At 39.2% G+C, this 20,559-nt stretch overlaps 1 protein-coding gene across 2 annotated transcripts; it reads left to right on the top strand.

Annotated features, from left to right (window-relative positions):
• The first annotated feature begins 665 nt into the window (after positions 1-665).
• C1D (C1D nuclear receptor corepressor) lies at positions 666-14,987 on the top strand. 2 transcript variants are annotated; one of them, XM_085308444.1, is made up of 6 exons: positions 693-744; positions 3,902-4,014; positions 9,629-9,775; positions 11,062-11,128; positions 11,595-11,650; positions 14,435-14,987. In XM_085308444.1, exons 3-6 carry the CDS (start codon positions 9,629-9,631, stop codon positions 14,609-14,611), a joined length of 447 nt encoding a protein of 148 aa, XP_085164570.1. In that variant the 5' UTR covers positions 693-744; positions 3,902-4,014; the 3' UTR covers positions 14,612-14,987. The 2 variants fall into 2 exon arrangements, with proteins under 2 accessions (XP_085164569.1, XP_085164570.1); XM_085308443.1 differs by lacking the exon at positions 3,902-4,014 and having other exon boundaries at positions 666-744.
• Positions 14,988-20,559: the final 5,572 nt, after the last annotated feature.

Genomic DNA, 20,559 nt, shown 5'->3' with positions numbered 1-20,559 from the left:
TAGGGCCAAAGAGGTCCTTGGCTAGTAGCTCCAAGACTTCTGATGCAGACACTGACTTCTGTTTGACTTTTATTATTTACCAGAATGTAGATCTATAAAACGTGGATTAAATCTCTAGGAGCCACAGATGGGTTTTCTTCCAGTCACACTGCTGAAACAATAACCCACTGTATTTTGAGCCCTCCTTTACTTGCTGAAATCCTGAGGAGAAACACTGTGGGAACTGGAACCGACAACGACATTAGAAGCCCACCGTCACTCGGCAGTGAGGTGAGGAGAGGCAACCGCGCTGCCAGCCGGACGCAAGCCCCGAGGAACCCTCAGGGAAAGCATCCTCCGTTTGTGCCTGCCTTTCTCTAGGAGGGAACTGCAAGTGCCTGGGAACACCACGCCTCGCCAGCGCCCTCCTCCCTCTAAACCAGCTGCCTGCTCAAGAGTGTGTTCTGCCCTAAAAGGACAAGCCGAACTCTTTCTCCTATAGATGCTAGAGGCCGCCACAGCCGGACTACACATCGCGAACACACGCAGCGCTGGGCAACGGCCGCCGGCAACGCCCCGCCCCGCCCCGCCCCGCCCCGCCCTCACGCCCAACGGCTCCAGCGCCAACGTCACGCCGCGCGCCGCAAGGCGGGCCTCGCCGAGGCTCCGCCCCTTCCCGCTCTCCCCTCCTCCCCTCCCTTCCCGCCGCACCGCGCATGCGCCCCGTCCACGCGCAGCGCCCAGGGCCGGGCCGCCCGCCCGGAGGTAAGAGCGGCGCCTGCTTGGTCGGGGCCCCGCGTGCGGGGCCGTCTCGGGGCCCCTCTCACTGCCCCCCCCCGGAGCCCCGCGCATGGGCTCGCGGCCCGGCGGCGGTTGGCGAGGCCGCGGCCTGGAGGGGTAACGGCGGGGCAGAGGCAGCCGCTGAGTCGGCGATTCTCCTGCTTGTTGCGTTTCGGGTAGTGGCCGGCCGGAGGCCGGGGAGGAGCGGGGCTGAGAGCGGCCCCGGCGGTGCCGGCCTGGGGAAGGGGCGCGCCGGTCTCGCCTCGCTCGAGGGGAGCTGCGGAGGAGATGGTACTATGGCGCGTAGCCCCGGGGTTGGTTTGCTTCTTCAGCTACCGGGAGAAGTACGTTAGGGGGAACAAGAGCGTCTTGATAAGCTGTTTACACGGGTGCTGCCGTGTAGGATATGTGTTGCGAACAGATGAAGGGGTGGTGGTAGGGGAAAAAACCTGCTTTTGGAGGTTTTGTGATGGACGCCTTTGAGAAATCAGAGGTTAGGTATTAAAATATGCTTTCCCTCTGGCGAAAGGGTGTTAAAGGGGCAATAGTGGTAGCGAGCCATGGGGAGGTCCTTGCTTTGCCATCGTATCTACCTCGCCTGGTACGTGTGTGATCAAGGAGCCTGTGCGTGGCCCGGGAACTAAACTGTGCTTTCGGTGGGTTGTGGACCAGCATCGCGGTCGGAATTGTTCTTTTTGTCGTTGTCTTGAATGTGTGACGACTTCCATGATGCCTTAGAATTAAGGGTCCGGTTGTGTGTGGTTACAGACCTAGAGAGCACTGGCCCAGTTCAGAGCCCAACTGACTTAGTTACTCAGGTGAATAAAGGCTTTTCAGCTGGAGTCATACCTTGAGGATGGTTGTTCTTTACGCAGTAGAAGGTTAAATTCCAATTAAAAATCAGTAAATCATGTTGTGACTATGGGAGCCTTGAGAACTTATAAGTAGTTGTTGCAAGAAGAGCCTGTCTCCTAAAAAAAGGATACACTTTGTATAGACAGGCCATAGCTAGAATAGTTCAGTAACACTCTTCCTTTGAAAGAAAGGCAGATGATACTTTAAATTACTAAGCAAGAATAACTTAGATCTTGTTATGATTCTCTCACTTTGTCACAGCATTCTGATTGCAAACTTAGTTACGTTGCCATAAAGCGATGTTATCCTTCCTAAAGAAATGAAAGCATTTAATGCAGCTATACTCCAGAATATGAGAAACTTGAATGTAAAAGTGCTTGGTGGATGTTTTTTGGCTTCCTTTCAGAAATGCGGGTGTTTTGAATAATTTGCAGAAGTCATACAAACTATTTTCATAAGCACATTTCTCTTTGAAGTGGTTGCAAGATTCTTAGAACCAGTTCCTCACATGCGCACAGCTGACTTGCTTTACATAGGAAATACCAGCATTTACCAAAGGGTTGGTTGGTTTGTTTTTAATGGCAGCAGTACAAAAATCATGGGATGTATATGGAATGATGAACAAAACATAGAAAAATGTCAATTCTTTCAAATAAATAAGCAGTGCACTGGAGTAGCACTGGTTGCTATGCCTCTGGAACTGGAGAAGACAGCATAGAAAGAAGAAAGAAGGGTGCCTGAGGAGTAACAAGGAGAGAGAAGCTTGATATGTTAAATTTAGAGATGATGCAAATGAGACCTGGTAATATCATGAAAGTTTTGATGTTGCAGACTTACTGCTTTTGTTTTTATTTAGTTGCTGGACCGCTGTTTTGGGGGTACACACTGCATTTATTAACCTGTTTGCATAGGCAGTGTTYCCCACGCATGGTGTTCTGTAGGAACTCCATTTTTCTGTGCTGGGAAATCTGTCTGCCCAGACGTCTGAATTCCCTGCTTCCTGAATTCTCCCTGTTCTTTGTTCTCTCTTCTGTGCCAAGCCAGAATGCGTTTCTGTTCTCCTCCCTACCCTCTTCCCTTGCTCCATTTTCCCCTGTGAAAATTCCATGTCACCAGTCAATTTTTTTCTATTCTCTCACTTCTGTGTTTTTTTTTTCTACATCCTTTTTCTTCATTTATGGTTGTTTGTCGTCTTTTTGTTATCAGTTGTTAAATTCCATCTAGAAGATAGGTAAAGAGAAAAGATTTTCCCCGCTATATTTTCCACTGCATCAAGACTGTTTGCTGATGCCTAGAACGCAATGCTTTGCCATCCCACARTAATTACATTACGTCCAACCACTAAATATGTAAATATACATCTAATAGTTGAACAAAGAATCAAATGGTCAAATAGTAGCAAAAAAAAAAAAAATGCAGTTGCTGTTTGAAACAATAGAGAAAGGCACTGCATGAAGCGTAAATGTAGGAAATTATATTCCCAATAAAAGGAAGTGCTTCTTCACATGCTGGGGAGCTAGTGGCCAAAGGAAACAAATGAGGCTAGCATTTTAAAAAGATTAAAATCCTGTAGCTATATCTCTGGGTATTTATGACATTGATACCAATGGATAGTGGCAGCAAAGTTTGAAAGAGGTAGTAAACTCTGTGATTCAGAGTATACTTCAGTTGTAGACTGGAGGCAGATTATTTTCTGTTCATTATGAATTTGGTTGGATAGAAGTATTTAGTACTGGTTCTTGTCACGAATGGAAAAAATACTGGGAACACAGAGGTACTGTGCCATGCCCAGCCTGACAGTGTAAACCCTTCTGTGCAATTTCAGACTTAGAAATTTAACATCATTTTAAAGCCTCAGTCTTCAACTGAGCTATGGTAATGTACTCAGAATGTGAGAGCTTTTGCAAAATGCCTCTCAGCAGGAAGTGTTTTGCACATACCCAAAGACAGCTAGTTTGATCATTGTACTTGCTGACAGATCTACTGACAGATTTGAGCCTGTGTTGTTGAATTTGGTCAGGAGAGGAAATGACTATGTCAGTGAAGATGCAGAATCCARGACAGCTGATGATACCGCATGGAGAGTAAAAAAATGTTTTGGGAATCATACACATGAGGTTGAAAGTTTAAATCAAAGCTGCTTTATGTGGATATGGATGGGGCTGCAGTTAGTATGGGTTATTTAAGCCAAGATGGGATATCTCATTCCTCATGTGATGTCACCCATGGGCTGAAGTATAACTAAGCTTCAAAAATATTATCCTTCCCTTTAAAATTTGATCTTCAGGGAGGAGGACAGGAAGAGAAAGAGAAAAGAAAAGAAAACCTTGCAAGTCCTGAAAGACTGAAGAGACTTTGTCAGTGGCATCAGCAAGAGCCTGATCACAGAATCATAGAACGGTAAGGTTGGAAGGGACCTCTGGAGATCATCTAGTCCAACCATCAAGCGAGTGGCCCATATGGGGATCGAACCCGCAACCTTGGCATTATTAGCACCACGCTCTGACTGACTCATGGCTATGAGCAGTTTTGTAGGGTTCTTCAGTGTGCTTTGGAATGCCGACTGGAGCCTAACTTTGCAGCTAGTGCTAAAAATGATTGCTTGGCTGTTGCCAATTTGTAATATAGTGTGAAGAGTGTATTGCATAACTGTCATAGCTTGATTTGGGATATTTTTAAGGGGATCAAGATAAGCCTGTTGGTGCATACTTGGTATTTCATGGTAGGCTTAATTGCTTTTGCAATAGAAATCTTTCTTGTAAATGTGGTTGTGAGTTGGCATTGCACGAGCGCTCTGAATAATTTTGCTGGATGTGCTTTCCAACTGCCCCAAGCTGGCCTGAAGGGCATTGACAGCAAAACAGGTCTGTGGACACAGTAATTGTTAGTAGCTAGCTTCTTAAATTATACAGCAATAATGCTGAGGAATCTCTGTCACAGATCAGCACCTACTGTACTTGGCAATTTGCAAACAGGGAATAAAATTGATTTCTTTGCCTAAAAGAAGTCTGTAATCTAAGGACTTAGATTTCTGGTAGCATTAGCTGTTGTAATTTAAGATAATGTTCCTTGTTGCTCTGCTATCCTATTACAGTGAACTACAGTGTAAGAGCAGAAGGGACATGTTCTGCTTCTCTTGCATGTCAGGTGTGTTCACTACAGGTTGTCAATCAGAATTCATAAAGGGGGAGGGCTAGGGCAGTGCCATTCGTCGGGAGCTGGCAGAGATGATTTGTAATACGGATGTTGCTAGTGCATTTCACAGAAACAGAATGGTTGAGGTTGGAAGGGACCTCTGGAGATCATCTGGTCCAACCCCCCTGCTCAGCAGGGTCACCTAGAGCATGGTAGACAGGGTTGCATCTAGGCGGGCTTTGAATATCTCCAGAGGAGGAGACTGCACAACCTCTCTGGGCTGCCTGTGCCAGTGCTYYGTCACTCTCCTCATATTCAGGTGGAACTTCCTGTGTTTGATTTCAATTTGAGAGAATGTTATTCTCTGATCAAAAAGTCATAGGTTTGTTGGGTGTTTTCTTTGCATATCTATAAATATCCAGGAAAAGGAGGAAAATTAATCTGTTTTTTTTTCTAAATAAGTAATATGAAAAAAATAAGATCTGAGCTCAATATGAACGCGTGAAGGCTGTCTAGCACATCAATAGATAAGAATTAACGTGAACTCACAATTGGACCGCAATATTAAGCGGAAATAAAGATGTTAAACTACTTTTGTCTTCTGTTTGGGTGCTACATGGAAATATTTCACATATCACATTTTTCAGCTCTGTCGTTTTAGTCTCTGCTGTTGCCACTTTTGATATGTGCAGTTAGCAACCATTACTTACTACTGCATGTGTTTCCAGGAGAATCTCATACAGAAGTACCCAGCGCCTAATCAGAGTTCAGGTTTGGCGAAGGGGTGGTGGTGGGGTCAGAGAAGGCAGAGATGGGAAGAAAAGGTTTTTTTTTTTTTAAGCCAGCTGGTGAAGGCTGGCAATTGCTTCCTACGTGTTGTGTTAAAACACAGGATATAGTCAGACATTACTCACAGAGCCACCTCCAAGCTGTGCACTTCCCCTCTTGCCCTTTCTTGCCTTTGAACGCCAGGGACGGGCTTGCTTTTGTTGCAGTGAGTCTGCAGAGTTCTCTTCTTTCTCCTGAAAGATAAATGCTAAGATGGACAAAGGTCTAATTTTGCATGTTGTATTGTGCACAATCATCTGTTTTTGTTTAGACTTCCTCAACCCACAGTTTAGGTGGGTCATATGTTATATCAGTAGCCACATTAGCAGTATGGCAAACTGCTTTTGACTGTCACCCAGTCAGTCTCTTCTATGTAGTCTGCAGAAGACGACATCTTTTTTTCTTTCTCATTCTTTATCTTCATGTTTGTGTTCTTTGTGTGGCTCATAGTGTCCCATCTTTCTCTCCCTTCCCTTTTTGAAGGCTGAGCGTACTCTTTGCTCTGTTTCTTGCTACATTGGCTGGAGAGAAAACAGTATGTTCCTTGTTTTCTAAGCAGAAATTTTCATACATGTGGTGATGTTTCTGAATAAATGAGAATTACCACCTGTGTAAACTTATTTTATGATATTTTTCTCGATAGACTTAAATGCAATTAATCAGTCTTCTCGTGAAAATAGTTTTATGACTTACAGTCCTCTTCTTCCTCAAAAACTCCCCTTCACACCCTCTCCTTAGGCTGCTTTCTCCAAAACTGCATGGCATTTTTTAAGCTTATAGTTCAAAAGGGAAAATTGTGTCTGGTAGGTTGATCTTATGAAGTCATACCACATTTTTATCACTATTTGTTCACTTCAGTGTCCTAAATCAGAATAGCCCCTTTTCTCTTCTATTTTTTTGTTTATAGGTTGTGAACTTTCTTTTGCATTCCCAAAATTAAAGATGGTGTGAAATGTTATCATTGTGCATGCAATCACAAATTATCCCTTCAGTCTTGTTTATTCAGTACTTAGTAATACTGTCTTACCCTTATTCCCCCCAGCCTTCCCCACTATTAACATGCTTACCCAGCAAGGTATTTTCATATCCTCACTTATTTGAATACTTGTAATCTTAATTTTTTTAAGTGGTATCTCTGTGACAAAATATGTCTGAGAGCCAGCAAATCCAACAAAGAAAACATGTATACTAAAAATCCCATTTCAGGAACTGAGCATGTGTCTCCTTGTTCAAAATACATAGAAAACTACTGGTAGAACTTTGAGGTAAACTTGTTTGTGGTTTAATAACATAAGAATTGAGGGCAATATTGCCGTGTGTGTGTGTGTGTGTGTGTGTATATATATATATATATATATATAAAATACATGTATATAGAGAGAGACAGAGGGTCACTGATGTGGCTGTAGTTGCTCCCATCTGCAGTGTTGTCATTCTGCAGGTGCGAACGTGCAGCCTGCATGCTGATTTTGGCAGAGTTCTGCGGAAGGTCTGGCATACATATTTTCTAATGTAGTGTAAGTTTATTCTCACTGATTTAATGTTACCAAAAACTGTTTTAAGCTATCCACTGCCTTATTGTTGGCACGTGCCGGCGCTGTAATGTATCCCATTCAGAGATTAGTAATGCCGGAACATCAGCCCAGTGGGAAGAGAGCGGTGCCTCTGCAGCAGGAGTAGGAGCTTGGTGGTTCCTGTTGAAATGAATAGAAAAGCACAAAAGCTCAAGAAATTCTCCGCGCCGCCTGGGCCGAGGGAGCAGGCTCCTCCGTGAGGAGGGCTGCGCACGGTTTAACCTGCGGCTTTGCTCCGTTGAGGGCTGCTGCGTTTTTCCCCTTCCTTGCTATTTGACAGGGACAAGTAGAATATTTTGTGATAGGAAGGCAAACTTAGTTCTTGTTCATGAGACAGAAATAGTAGGAAAATTTACTTTGGACTGTGTTTATTATCTTTCTTTCCATCTTTCTTCCTTTTCTTTATCTCATCCTTTAGAATGTATACATGCTCCAGGGACCGCTGCATCGTTGCAACTGCAGTTAAATAGCCAAAGTCAGTTGTGAGCAGTAACACGTTCCTGCTGCAGGAGTTTGGTGGTGGTTTCTTCTGCTGCTGCCAGTTTTGGCTGCCCTGATAGAGGGTGGGAGGGAAATTGGAACGCATCACTCTCGTCACTAATGTCCATCAAATTAAGACCACAGCAGATTAAGTATTGTAGGTGATGGTAAATGTTGGGGATGAGTATTGATCTGGATTACCCTCTCTCTCCTGTGTGAGTAAGTATAGTAAACTGTTGACAGACACCTTCCAAACAGGTTTAGCTGTATTAACCGCTGTTAAAATCTAGTTTCTTCAGTTGCTTTGAGTATTTTTTTTCTTCTTTACTATATGACTAAAAATTTACAACAGAGTTGCTGGACTATTACTAAAAATCAGCCTAGTGAGGCTTATAATGCAGGTGGCAAGGATAGAACTAAACACAAGCAATGTTGTCATTAATGACATAACTGTATTGATATTTCTGTCGGCAGCATTTTGCAAGTTCAGCTCAGCTTTCTTGTTTAGGTATGCTGCAGCTGACTGAAATGGCATATACACGTGTGAATTTATATGCTGGGGCGGGGAGGGGACATTTAACCCACCACGATTAGCATCACAGTTCTGCACTCAGTCTGAAAAACAGCTCTGACCAGTATGAAGGGTCAAGCAGCTGAGAAGGATTATAATTCTAAACCAGGCAAACACCAGCAGTGAAACCGTGTGTGTTAAATAGGTGATCCTATTTTCAGAATCCCTCTGGTGCACTAACAACCAGTTAGTTGCAGGCAAGCTTGAGTAGAGGACCTCCAGCCTCTTTTTCTTCCCCRTCTTCCTCCTGTTTGACCTCTAGAAGACATGATAAATAGAAACCTGTCTCACACAAACCATGTTCTTGCCAGGAAAAGGATCAAATCTTCATCTAAAACTCCAGTTATGTGACAGCTATTTGCTGTTTCCTTGCTGTTTATGCGTGCCATGGTGTTCATAGGTCAGATTTTCAAAGTGCAGTTTCTCCAACCTGTGCCCCTGCCCTTTGAGCTCAACAACTGGGGGTGAGATTATCACAGTGACCCCAAGTAAAGGGACTACATGGTGAACCAGGTGCTCCTGCTGTTCTTGATGCAGCCCACCAAATGGGCAGGAAAAGGACATTTTTCTTCTCTTCTTTCCTTGCAAAAAATGGTTGCTCCATCAGTCGAAACCGTAGAAAATAAACGGCTTTACGTAACATTAATTCCTCTCAAATCATAAATAGCATATTATCTTGGCGTTAAAGATCTCAGTTGTAAGCTAGCAGCCAGATGTGGAATGGCTACTTCCAGGCAATGGTACTGTTAGTGCTGGAATCAGAAAGAGAGCGTTCTAGGTTTTTTTTTCCATCTTTGTGGATCTCACAGTTACTGTGCACAGGTATGTCTACAGGGTTTTCACAGTATTCTGAAATCCCAGGATAAACTCAGCTTTGTTATGGGTAAAGTGATATCACAGATTGTAACAACCCATAGAGAATTCAGCAAACTGGATATGGGGTTTACAGGAAATTTCTTGGACCAGCTAAATTTCAGTTTGGAAGTTAAAACTGACCCTGATGTAACTGGTGCTGCATAACCATTTTAAAGCTGAAGTCATGTCTGCTCCTAAGACAGAACAAGCCATATCCCCCTCTCTAATGTTCTGCCTGCTACTTGATGTAGCTTCTTATATTGCAATTTATAGAGCACTTCTTTTAAACCCATGAATAATTTCTTTCTAACACAGACCATAAAAGCTGTTTTGAGAGTGCTACAAAGTTGGGTACTATTGTCATGCCGTTTCCTTAGTGCCATTTTGCACAGGAGTCAGGATGTATCGCTGAAATTGTAGCACCTTTAACAATGTGACTATTGATATTACCTTCCACAATGCCGTAGAAGTAGGAATTTTTTATTGTGTGTAATGAATAAATGCTAATACTTAGTCTTTTGACTACCTAGAGAGTTAATGAAAATGATTTCGTTTTGTTCCTTATTTTCAGATGGAAGTGTCAGAAGATGATATCAATATGGAAGATTACCCCACTGAAATTCATGATTATCTTGCAGCATTTGAAAAATCTCTTGTTTCTGTAGATGAGATGCTGGAGACAATGATGTCCGTTTCCAGGAGTGAGCTTCTGCAAAAGGTAAGTAATCTTTCTTTTTGAAAACATTTTTTGTTACAAATACAGGAGCATCTTAGGCTAACACTGAACAGAAAAAAAACAAATATGATGCTTCTTACCAAGTTATATCCAGAGGGTCTTAAAAACTAAACAAAGTTATTTCAAGCTGAAAAACAATGATCCTAACAGTGAATCATTTAGGTAAAGGGCATTCTAGCTTACTAGCCTTCCTGGAAGTGCATGCTGAATGCTTTTCCAGAAGGGATAGCTTGTTCACGGTTTTGTCGAAGATGCCTTTTCACAATGAACTTCATGGAATTCAGTTTACCCAGGAAGGATATAAAGGTGAGTTGGCAGCAGTGAGAATCAATCTTCTGATTCTAGGAGTCTAGACTTGCAGAATTTGGTGCTTGAACAACTGAGCTGTCTTCTCTAGCTATGTTATAAGCGTAAGTCTGTAAAACATTTCATGCCGCGGCCCCCCCCCCCAACATAAAGACAGAGCAAGGTACTGCCTAAAGACCTGATGCAAACCTCTATCTTTTAACATTTAAAAGCAGACATGTAATTCCTTTCTTTGTGGCAAAAAAAAGCTAAGATACAGAGAAACTTCTTTATCCTCTGAGGATTTCTAGCACAAATTTTCTAGAAAACAGTCTTGACAACTCCAATCTTTTGACAATATCCATGTTAGAACTAGAGAGCTGTACAACAATGTTATCAGTTTCTGGAAATCCTATAGGACTAAAACAATAAAGTGACTTTGACAGTAAAGGGAAAAAAAAATCTCATTGCCTTTCTTCTTCCTTTGCTGTACAGCCCCAAGTATTTCAGCATGCATTGAACACATGATCTAATACGTACAATGTTTGTGTCCAGTGTTCGTGATTATAGCATGCTATACTTACATTTAAACTTTTAGGTATTTTTATCTTTAGGAATTGTTTTTCTTCTCATGATAGCAAAACATATTTCGAATCAAGTTTTTGTAGAAAAAATGGGGACTTCTTCCTGTCTAAGAGCTACATGCTAAGAGATTTTGTGCTTTTGGCCATTTCGGACTATGACATTTAACATTAAGCTAGCAAAATGATACAAATACTTGGACAGGAGGAAATGGTTCTGTGATGCAGGCATAGGCAGGTCTCAGCAAAATTGTGTTGCAAAAATATGCTTGTTCAGTTTGTGTGCAAATGTGTTTGTAACAAATACACAGATTCAGTAGTACACATTTTATAATTGTATGTCTTGCTTAAATGTAGCAGTAAATGATGAGTTTTTTGGGTTTTTTTTTTTTTCCATTTTAGTTAGAGCCTCTTGAGCAAGCAAAGCTGGATTTGGTTTCAGCCTATGCATTAAATTCAATGTTTTGGGGTGAGTATATGTTGGGAAGAAAAATGTGGTATTTATCAGGCTCATTTGAACAATAGTTTCTAGACAACTGCAAACATAAAATAATCATATTCTATAGCCAGATAATTAAAAACTTATAGTCCTGAGAATCCATATTATTGTTCCCCTTAAGTCAGGATAACTGATGTTGAAATTCCAAATCTGAAACTGATTATTGTGTAGACTTTTACTTTTTTTGTACATGCATCAGGATGTTTTTTTTTTTTTTCCTTGAGAGCCTTCTCATAGGAACAGAAAATCCAGCCATGTTAGACTTTTAACTGCAATACTTGATCAGAAATAGTTTCAGTAGTTTCAGGTAGTGTGCAGTACAGGTAACTCTTATTAATGGTGTTATGCGGAAACTACAGTCTGCCTGTGTGACTGATTAGTTGGTCCCTTAGTCATCAGAGCTTTCAGTCCAATGAAATATTTTTTTCTCTCGTAGTGTACTTGGCTACTCAAGGAATAAATCCAAAGGAGCATCCAGTGAAACAAGAGCTGGTAAGATTCTTGCACTGTTTGCATTGCAGTATTGTACTTAGCCAGGGCAGTTAACTCTTGTATAAGTAAGCATGTATTTACATTTAAAAATGGATGTGTTGCCCTAATAGCATGCATATATTACATGGTATTATATAACTGCCTATTCATGTAGCCTGCTGGGTTCTCTAAATTAAGAAAGTCTTATTTTTAGTTCCAAACAGTACTGTTTAAAGCAAAGTTGTAGAGCCTGCTGAAATTGGCAAAGAACAAGAAGATAAATGGTGTCATCTTATCTGTCCTTTTCTCCACCTTTGTTTAAGAATTGGATTCTGAACAGAGCAGCTTTTCACTTGTGTCTGTTGAATGGAAAAATGTTACTTGTCTGATAGTAATTTATAACTTCCAGTATGGTGTTTTTTCTGATAAATACTTGGAATCATGTTAATCTCTGAGGCTGCCTTTTCTTACTTTTGTATGACTCTGAAAGTATAGTGAGGTTGATTTACTAGCAAAGATGGGAAAGAGCTCCCCTCCCCCTTCCAAGTCTTCCATTAATTCATTTTCTCAGCAGTAAAGAATTCAGTTCAGCAACAAAGCTAAAAGCTTTTTTGGCACCAGTTGTATGTGTATTGTCCAGTAATTTTGCATTAGTGACATCTTTACAACCTATAATAAATCTTCTAGGTTTGTCTTTGTATTCCATTTAGAGGCATGACTACAGTAGAGAAGGCATGCTATCTTGAAAATTCTGCTGACTTTTAAGAAAAGAAAAGAAAAGATCATTTAGCCTGAAAAAAAATAGAAATCAAAACTTAATAGCAGCCCACTTTAATTCCTTTATAAATGAAAATATTAAATCTGGGCAGTCGTAAAATACTTAGCTTAAACATAATCCTTACGTAACTAGGGGTATGAAAGATAGAGCTGAAAAATGTGTAAAGCTAGTCTGAGTAACAAAAATAATTCTATTTTTAATTTTGTGGGTTTTTCAGTAGTCTAGTCTGTATTGTATTAAAAAATTAATCAGTTTCATGAGGTTTCAGTTTTTTGTTCATCCTGTACTATAGAGAGTCTGAATACTGTGTTAGCTATACCAAAAAATATTGTATCTCATTTGCTTTAGATATTTTACAGCATTTTACTTCACAATTACCAGTGGTTTTAACTCTGAAGAACGAATGAGTGATCACAGGCCAGATCTTATCCAGTTGTCTTTTCCTTTTGTATGTATCAAAGTGAATGAATGTACACTACTTCCTTTCAGGAGCAATGTGATATTCTTATTATTCGTGTGGAAGGGGCTTAAAAAAGGTTTCTTTGTCACATTTTTTTTTTTGTTATTAGAACTGCTGTCCTTGTGCACGTATAGAGACTATATGGGGTTTCAAACTGTATTAATAAAACTCTCATTCAAGCCATTGGAGTTCATTTCTTTTGCCATGTTGTTGATGTTTCTGTCAGTTCTTATCCATTGTTGATACATGTAGGTTTACCATCTGTTCTCATTAGCCATCTAAGTCAAACCAAAGAAATACTATAGCATATCATGATTTCAGACACTGTAAAGCTCTCTTAAAGTTATCTTTTTGATACAGAAAAAGTAGCCAATATTTTGGAAAACCAGTTGTTTATAAGGATGACTATAGAGAACGTAAATCAGTTCTGTAGTTTAGAACTTAAGTTCCCGATTCAAAAAAGGTGTCAATGGCATTGAGAAATGTGTGGGGTGCATATTATGAACATGCACTTAGTTATATCAGTATCCATATGTTTTGTTAATCCATAGTTACAATCCAGATGTCAGATGAAGAACTATGTGTTACTGCTGTTCATCATTTGTATTACAGTAACACTTACAGGCCATGTTGTGCCAAATCCGCAGGCATGAAATCTACCAAACCAACTTTTATGTATTTTTTCAAAATTACTGTATATATCCTTTATAGTCATTGTAGAGAAACAGATATTTAACAGTGGGTGAGTTCCATCTTAGAGGACCTGAGTTACCCTTTCAAAGTAATTTTCTTTATTGATTGCACAAGTGACTGAGGACGAGTAAGTATGGAAGTGAGGATGTTAAGCTGGAAGGGTATATTTCAGCAAGGGTGAATCCAAGCTTAGACACCAAATTGCTGTGGTGAAGAGAAGGAAAAGTATTTCTTCATTTTATGGGACAGCAATAGAAATGGGCTTTTTGTTATTTGTGGTCATGAAAGGAGCCTCTAGTATAGCTGGAAATTCCTCAGGCTGCCTTAGCTAGTTTGAGGGGGCTTACCAATGAACGAGTTCAGGATCTTAACCACAGGACTTCTGTGTAGTTGCATGTTTTATATTTGTAGCATCTTTAATTTTTTTGGTTTTGCGTGGATATGCTGTAGACTGACATTCTTCTATAAATATAGCGAATATCCACTGAAATAAAGACGGTAAAATGAAATCAGTTATTTAGGCCAAGCTCCAAACTGAATTTACTATTTTGCTTTTTTAATTTTGCCAAATGAGAACAATTCTCTTGATTCATTGTAAATTAGATGAAGTCTTATATCTACATATTCTTATGATAGTAGGTGTTATATGGGTATTAGTACAGTAATGACTTGTGATAGAAAATCTAAAAGGGAAGCCTCAAGTTTGCAAACAGTTCAATATAAATTTAACTGAAATTTTTAAATTCAGATACTGTTTTTCTATGTATTATAGAAATGTGCAGCAGTGTGGGGAACTTCTCATTGATTTTTGTTTTAGCAGCAGTCTTGGGAGAACAATATGAAATATATTGCACTTTTCTCTTTTTTTTCTTAGGAGAGAATAAGAACATACATGAACAAGGTCAAAGAAATAGCAGACAAGAAAAAAGCATCCAAACTTGATAAGGGAGCAGCTTCTAGATTTGTAAGAAATGCACTCTGGGAACCAAACCCTGAAAATGAACCTGCCTCCAAAACTCCTGCTAAAGCGAAAAAGAGAAAGATGGACTAATTTTTTTTAATTTCCCCTTATATAAGTCACAGATGACTAGAATTTTTTATGTTTTGCATATTGTATGCATCTTGTAGAGATGCTATATAGCAGCATCTTGTTTGGGTTATACTGAAAATGTTTTATGGGACTGTATTTTGTCCAGAACACTGGTCACTGAGGTCATCACTTTTTATGTATATCTGAAAATGTTATTTGATGGTAGAAAATTAACATTTCATTCTCCAAATGATAATGAATATCTTGCTGAAAATAATATAGTAAGTATGTTTTGCTTTTAATGCCTAGGAATTGTATTTTTTTAGTGCTGAACGATTGACACAATTTTTACATGTATTTAATATCTGAAGTATTAAAACAGTATCAAACTGTGCTATCCTGTTTATTGTTTATATGAGCCATGTTTACTTTTTCATTACGTTGTTGTATGAAATGTATTTGTAGAGTTTGTTAAGACTTAATCACTATGTTAAACTGTCTTCTTTTTAGCTTCTGCACTTGAATGCATGCCATATATACCCTTACTTCTGTTGCCTTTGAGAGAACAGAGTTTCAAGGGCCACAAGAAAATAGCCAGAATTCCACTTTAAGCCCTTGTTGTCTGGTCAGTGGAAAGAACAGACATTTCTGAAAAGCAGGAAAGGGGTTGGACTTTTGGCTGGCTGTACTTGTCCCTTGCTGCTAGCATTGACGAGATGGAGGTATGTGCTCTGAAGTGAGGCGAATGTGGTCATCCATTGCCTTCCCTGGTGGGGGTTTCAGAAATAGCATTCACTGGTGCAGTAAGAAGCTTTGTCATTTAGGAGAGGAGGTGTCTTAGTTTCTCTGAGAGAATATATTTTTTCTTAATTTTTAGTACACTGCAAATCAAAGTATCAAGCCGAAAGCTGACTAACACTTAGCAGTACCCTAACTAACTACGAAGAAAAGAAGAAACAATTCAGTTTGGGTAGCAATCTGTAAACCAGCTTGGGAACTGTAATGAGTGTGAAAGATTTAGACTATACTACATAGTTAATTTATAGTTTAATCTAGTACATCTGCGCTACCACAAGTTGAATGATCTGCAATGGACTGGTACTGATGAGGTGCTAAAGTGAAGATTTATCATTGATAACTCAAGAATACATATTTAAAATACATATTTAAATGTTAAAAAAAAAAATGCGTGTCACTGGAAAAGCTTCCAGAGATAGGTATGAATTTAAAAAAGTATGTAATAATGTCATTGAACAAATAATTCCTTCAGTCCAACTAACAAAAATCTTTGTCCGTGTAGAGGTTCATCTAAGTGCGTAACTTTGGTGCTTCAAAATCACCGGACTGCTATCGCAGAATATGCATGTCAAAGGCCGATAAACGTTTGCTAGATGAAAGCTAAAATAAGAATGCCTCTTTCCCATGTGTTAGTGTCATAGTTATGCCTAATAAAAGTACTGCTAGGATCCTATCTTCTTCTTGGTCTTAAGGTTAGACGTGAAAGACCTAATGGCTATTCTTGACCAAGGACAGTAGTACTCTTGGAAAGCGATTCTTTTTGCTGTGTTCAGTTGGTCTGGGCAGAGTTTAGTTGGAAGACTGTGTCCTGTCGTGTATCMTTTGTACGTGATGCTGCAAATGATGGCTGTGGACTATTATAAACAGACTTACGGACTTTGCGTGGACGTAGAGGTCTGCCTGTGCAAAGCTTGGTGTTCAAAATATCAGTCTCAAAACCATCAAGTTTAACTTCCTTGTGAGTTGGCAGATAGTCATAAAAGCAACAGGTCTACACGGACCTGGGCTTGATGCACACGTTTTGGATCACTTAACAGTTGTCCCTAGTTAATCCCTGCATGTTTATTAAAAAAAAAAAAAAAAAAAGCCTCTAACTGGGAAGACAGCAGTCTAAAAGCAGTCTGAAGTGGCACAAAAACCATTCATATGTAGATGTTTTGGAAGGTAACATCTTGAACTTCGAGAGGTATCTTGAAGAAAAAAGCAGCTTTGCATCTGTACATGCAGTGCCGTTAATTTAAAATGGAGTTGCAGGATGTTTCCATTATATTATTTTCCTCTTACACTTAAGTTATAACCTTTATTTTAAAAGAATAATTTCTAAAAAGGACCATAATTCACTGTCCAGTAAAGTACACAGATTGCATTGGTAAATGTTTGCACAGTAACCTGAGGCTATTAAGAGTAGGAAGGTAGCAGTAAGTCTTTGGTATAATTAACTATATACAGGTGGCTGGCATTTGTGATAGGGCAGTTGATACATACATAACAAATACAACTTTGTAAGCTTTTAAAGCTTTTATCTTTAGTATGGCTGTTTTGGTGGCTTAGGCTGGTTTGTGGCTTTTCTTTTTTTAATGTAAAGAAAATTACCCAGACACATTCCCCACAAACTGAGGAGCAATACTATGTGCACCTTGTTCTCTTAACAGTCCTATTAGAGGCTTGAAATACAGGATCATCACTGCTAGGTATTTTTTATATACCAGAGTGTTTTTGGAACATCTGGACTTCAAGATAGGCATTTAACTTTACTGAGGACTCCAGGATGAAGTGACTTGACCAAACATTGTTAGTGAAAGCTCCTCCCTGGAAAAGCTATGTGCATACTGGAATGAAAAGTACCTTACAACTTTCCTGCTTCAAAAGCAGAGTTTTTTTTTGAGAAAAATGTTTCTTGTAGTGGCTGTGTGCATAAATGGGCATACCATACTTGGCATGCCATACTATGGTATAAGCCATACAACTCTACAGGCAAAATGTCGGGGAGGAGGAAGACAAAAAGAAGGGAAAATATCTGGGTGATTTCTAGTCCTATTGCTGTATATGCTGAAGTCAAGTGCAGAAATACCAATTTGCGCTCATATATGCTAACATAATGCAGAACATTGCCATTGTAGTAGTAAATTATTAGTATCTGTAAATAATTAATGAAAAAATTAAATTAATGAACTTAAGATATTTAAAGAGAACATTATAGTATGTTCAGCTCCTCCCTGCTTTGTCTTGGTTTTGCTAGCAATGTATTAAGGGGTAATTAATATTAATTAGAAACATTACCTAAGAGAAATGCTAGCAAAATTGATGTTTCTGAGAATATTTTTAGCTAATGCAATGAAAAAGGTGTATAATACTCTGATTTATGGTAGAAATATGTATGCTGTGGAACTTTTAGAGGCTGATTAATGATGTCAAAATTAGAAGGCACTGTGTTCAAGTTTTTAAGTTTAAAAGTGAAAATAGTATTGGTATTTATTTTGTCAAAGTTAAGGCTGTTAATGTTAGCTGTTCTTGTGACTTTTTGCTTTCTAGCCTTTGTGCTAAGAAGGTGATAATATGGTTTAGGGCATAAGAGGTTAGCAGCCATAACTGGAATTTAATATAAGTTGCCTGAGGAATTTCCCAAGCTTACAAAAAAAAAAAAAAAAAAAAAAAAAAAAAACTTTAAAGGAGAAATGAAAATACAACTCTAGTTTTTAAGCCACACTGGTACATTAAATAACTACATTAAAATAGCAAACAGTTCTTGGGGGTGCCACAGAAGCTCTGTGCTTGATATGGTTTGGAGTTTATTATATGGTAGAGGTTTGACTCAATCTGCTTTAAAGTCAGTGGGAGAATTTCCACTGATATTAATCGACTTTGTTCTTTGAATTAGTTTGGCAGAGCAGATAGCTTCACTGAACTGCTACAGTTGGACGTGAAAAGTAATTACTCAGTTATCAAATCAGTGGCTCAGGACTTTGCAGTAAATGTCTGGCCTACTATTCAAAATATTTTTTTCAATCAGCCAATCATCATCATCTTAGATGCATCCTTAACTATCCAATGAAAGATTTTTTTCCCCCCCCTCTTGTATTTCTCAAAGAATATTACGGGGAGAAAAACCCAGTGTCATTAACTATCCCAACAGTGTAAAAAGATTTTAACAGCATAAAATGTAAGTCTCTGGTCTCAGAAGTTAGGGTCTGCTCTCAGTTGTGTAAAGTTGCTGCAATTTCTATCCAAAATTTCTTCCTCCTAGAAGAAAAACCTTTCTCCAAGGCAGAGTTTACTGTGGTTGCAAACAAAGGAGGAATCATACTAGAACTTAGAATTCCCACTTTTACTAGCCATGACTACTTGGAAAGTCAACACATTACTGGTGGTCCTTTCCACTGCTTCAGTATTCTGCTAATGGAGAACTGATGCTTCTTCATACAAAAGTGACTATTTTATTAAGTCATTCTTATTTTTCCTGGCTTTGAAAATCAAAACTACCATGAAGCCTTGTCAAAAAGTGTAACAGTTTCATTAGAAATCCCCTCAAATCAAAGTTATATAAGTTGCCTAGGTATATACTCCATACTAAATGACAGACGTCTGGTTCTGCAACCCCAGAAGAGACCTTGGTTACCTGGACTGAAGTTTTGGTCAGCTCTTGGCTCCAGAAAGGCTTTCAGACGTTGTGAACAAGCAAACTCCAGCCTGCAACTGGAAACCAAAGTGGAGGTATATTGGTGGTATATCACTGATTAATAATGTTTAACTGCTTTGGAGTGTTAAAGTCTAAGGAAACAATAGTAAACCATTTTTGATGCAAATCAAGCTGAAGAAAAAATTAACTTTAGATCAGCTAAAAATATTTGTCATCTGCAAGTCCAAGTATAATTGGAGAAATGATCTTCAGGCTTTGTGGAGATATTCTGCTTCTTCACCAGAGTAAATCTGTCAAATTTCAAGCCAAACTAACTTTCTAAACCAGAGGGCCAAAGTAACTGAAACTGGTTGCATCTCAAATATGGAAAGATTATTCCTTTGTCATAAATCGAGATGTAAAAATGCCAAAACAGGGGATTTATTAAAAGGACTACATACGTGTGCCTTAGTTACAAGTTGACTTGCATGTGATTAAAAAAGAATGGATTGGCTTTAGCAGTTTAGGGAATCATCTGTGACACTTATGAGGAGAAAAATAACGCATTTAATTTCTGCAGTGTGACACTGTAGGTTTTCTTTTTGCTAATTTGCTTTGAATGCTTTTACTTGCAGAAAGAGTTCCAGATATGCTTGAATGCTTGTGTTTTGTAGATCACTCTTAGTTTCCTTGGCCAAAAGTAGTATGTCTTTTTTTTCAATTTCTGCTTTCCAGTGTGAGGCACTTGTAATATTTTACTGATGGAAGTAATGATTTGCCTTTTGCTGATTTCTGACTTTCCCTATAGGAGAAGATTAGAGATCTGTGGAATACTTATTGCTGGTGATCTAAGAAGCAGACCTTGTACTGCTTAGTTTTCATCAGCTGTACCAAAGGGAAAAGAGCAAAAGCTTGTTTTTACTACTAAGCTGAGTGAATATGGCATGGAAATCTTGTAATGGCAAGGTATCAATTTTGTAAAGTGATATATTTCAGAGGGGATACTAAATTTGACTGTGAATAAAAAGCTTTATAAGTGGAACCTTTAGGAGGCTATCTTTTACTTCTCAGTGTAGTGTTGCCTTGACGTGCATCATTTCAATTTGGCAGCCCCAGCAAATGGATGGAAGCAATTCAGTATGATAATTCAGTATTGCCAAGAGGCTTCCTCTCAATCTAGTGCGGACACATTCCATGGTGGAATTTAAAGCCTATATTAAGTGATAGAATATTGGGTCTAATTCAGCACTTTGTTGTTCCAGCTTTATGCTAAGACAGCCGTTATTTCAAAGGTACTTAAACTGGATATCCAAAGAGTAGATCGGCAACATGATTTTCAAGCTAAGGGTCACTCAAATTCATGGTGATACATCTTGAAAAGCAATGATTCAGAATAGGCAGGAAAGAAATGAAACTCAGCTGTACTTGCAATTGGACTGTAAAATATGTAGGAGTTTTAGGGACAGATTCTTAGCTGTTGTTTACCAGCACAATCTTTTAAAGTATATGGGCAGTTGCTGAGTTACACCACTGAAGCTGGCCAAAAAACGTAGTA

This window comes from Rhea americana, unplaced genomic scaffold (genome assembly GCF_003343005.1).
Source record: "Rhea americana isolate MKP2758 unplaced genomic scaffold, rheAme1 scaffold_276, whole genome shotgun sequence".
Lineage (NCBI taxonomy): Eukaryota > Metazoa > Chordata > Aves > Rheiformes > Rheidae > Rhea > Rhea americana.
This window is presented reverse-complemented; position numbering and strand designations above follow the sequence as displayed.

Excerpts from the sequence above, each read along its gene's own strand:
- C1D (XM_085308443.1), top strand. The coding sequence starts at position 9,629 with ATGGAAGTGTCAGAAGATGATATCAATATGGAAGATTACCCCACTGAA. Across the intron at positions 9,776-11,061 it reads GGAGTGAGCTTCTGCAAAAG|TTAGAGCCTCTTGAGCAAGC; the intron begins GTAAGTAATCTT and ends TTTCCATTTTAG. Across the intron at positions 11,651-14,434 it reads ATCCAGTGAAACAAGAGCTG|GAGAGAATAAGAACATACAT; the intron begins GTAAGATTCTTG and ends TTTTTTTCTTAG.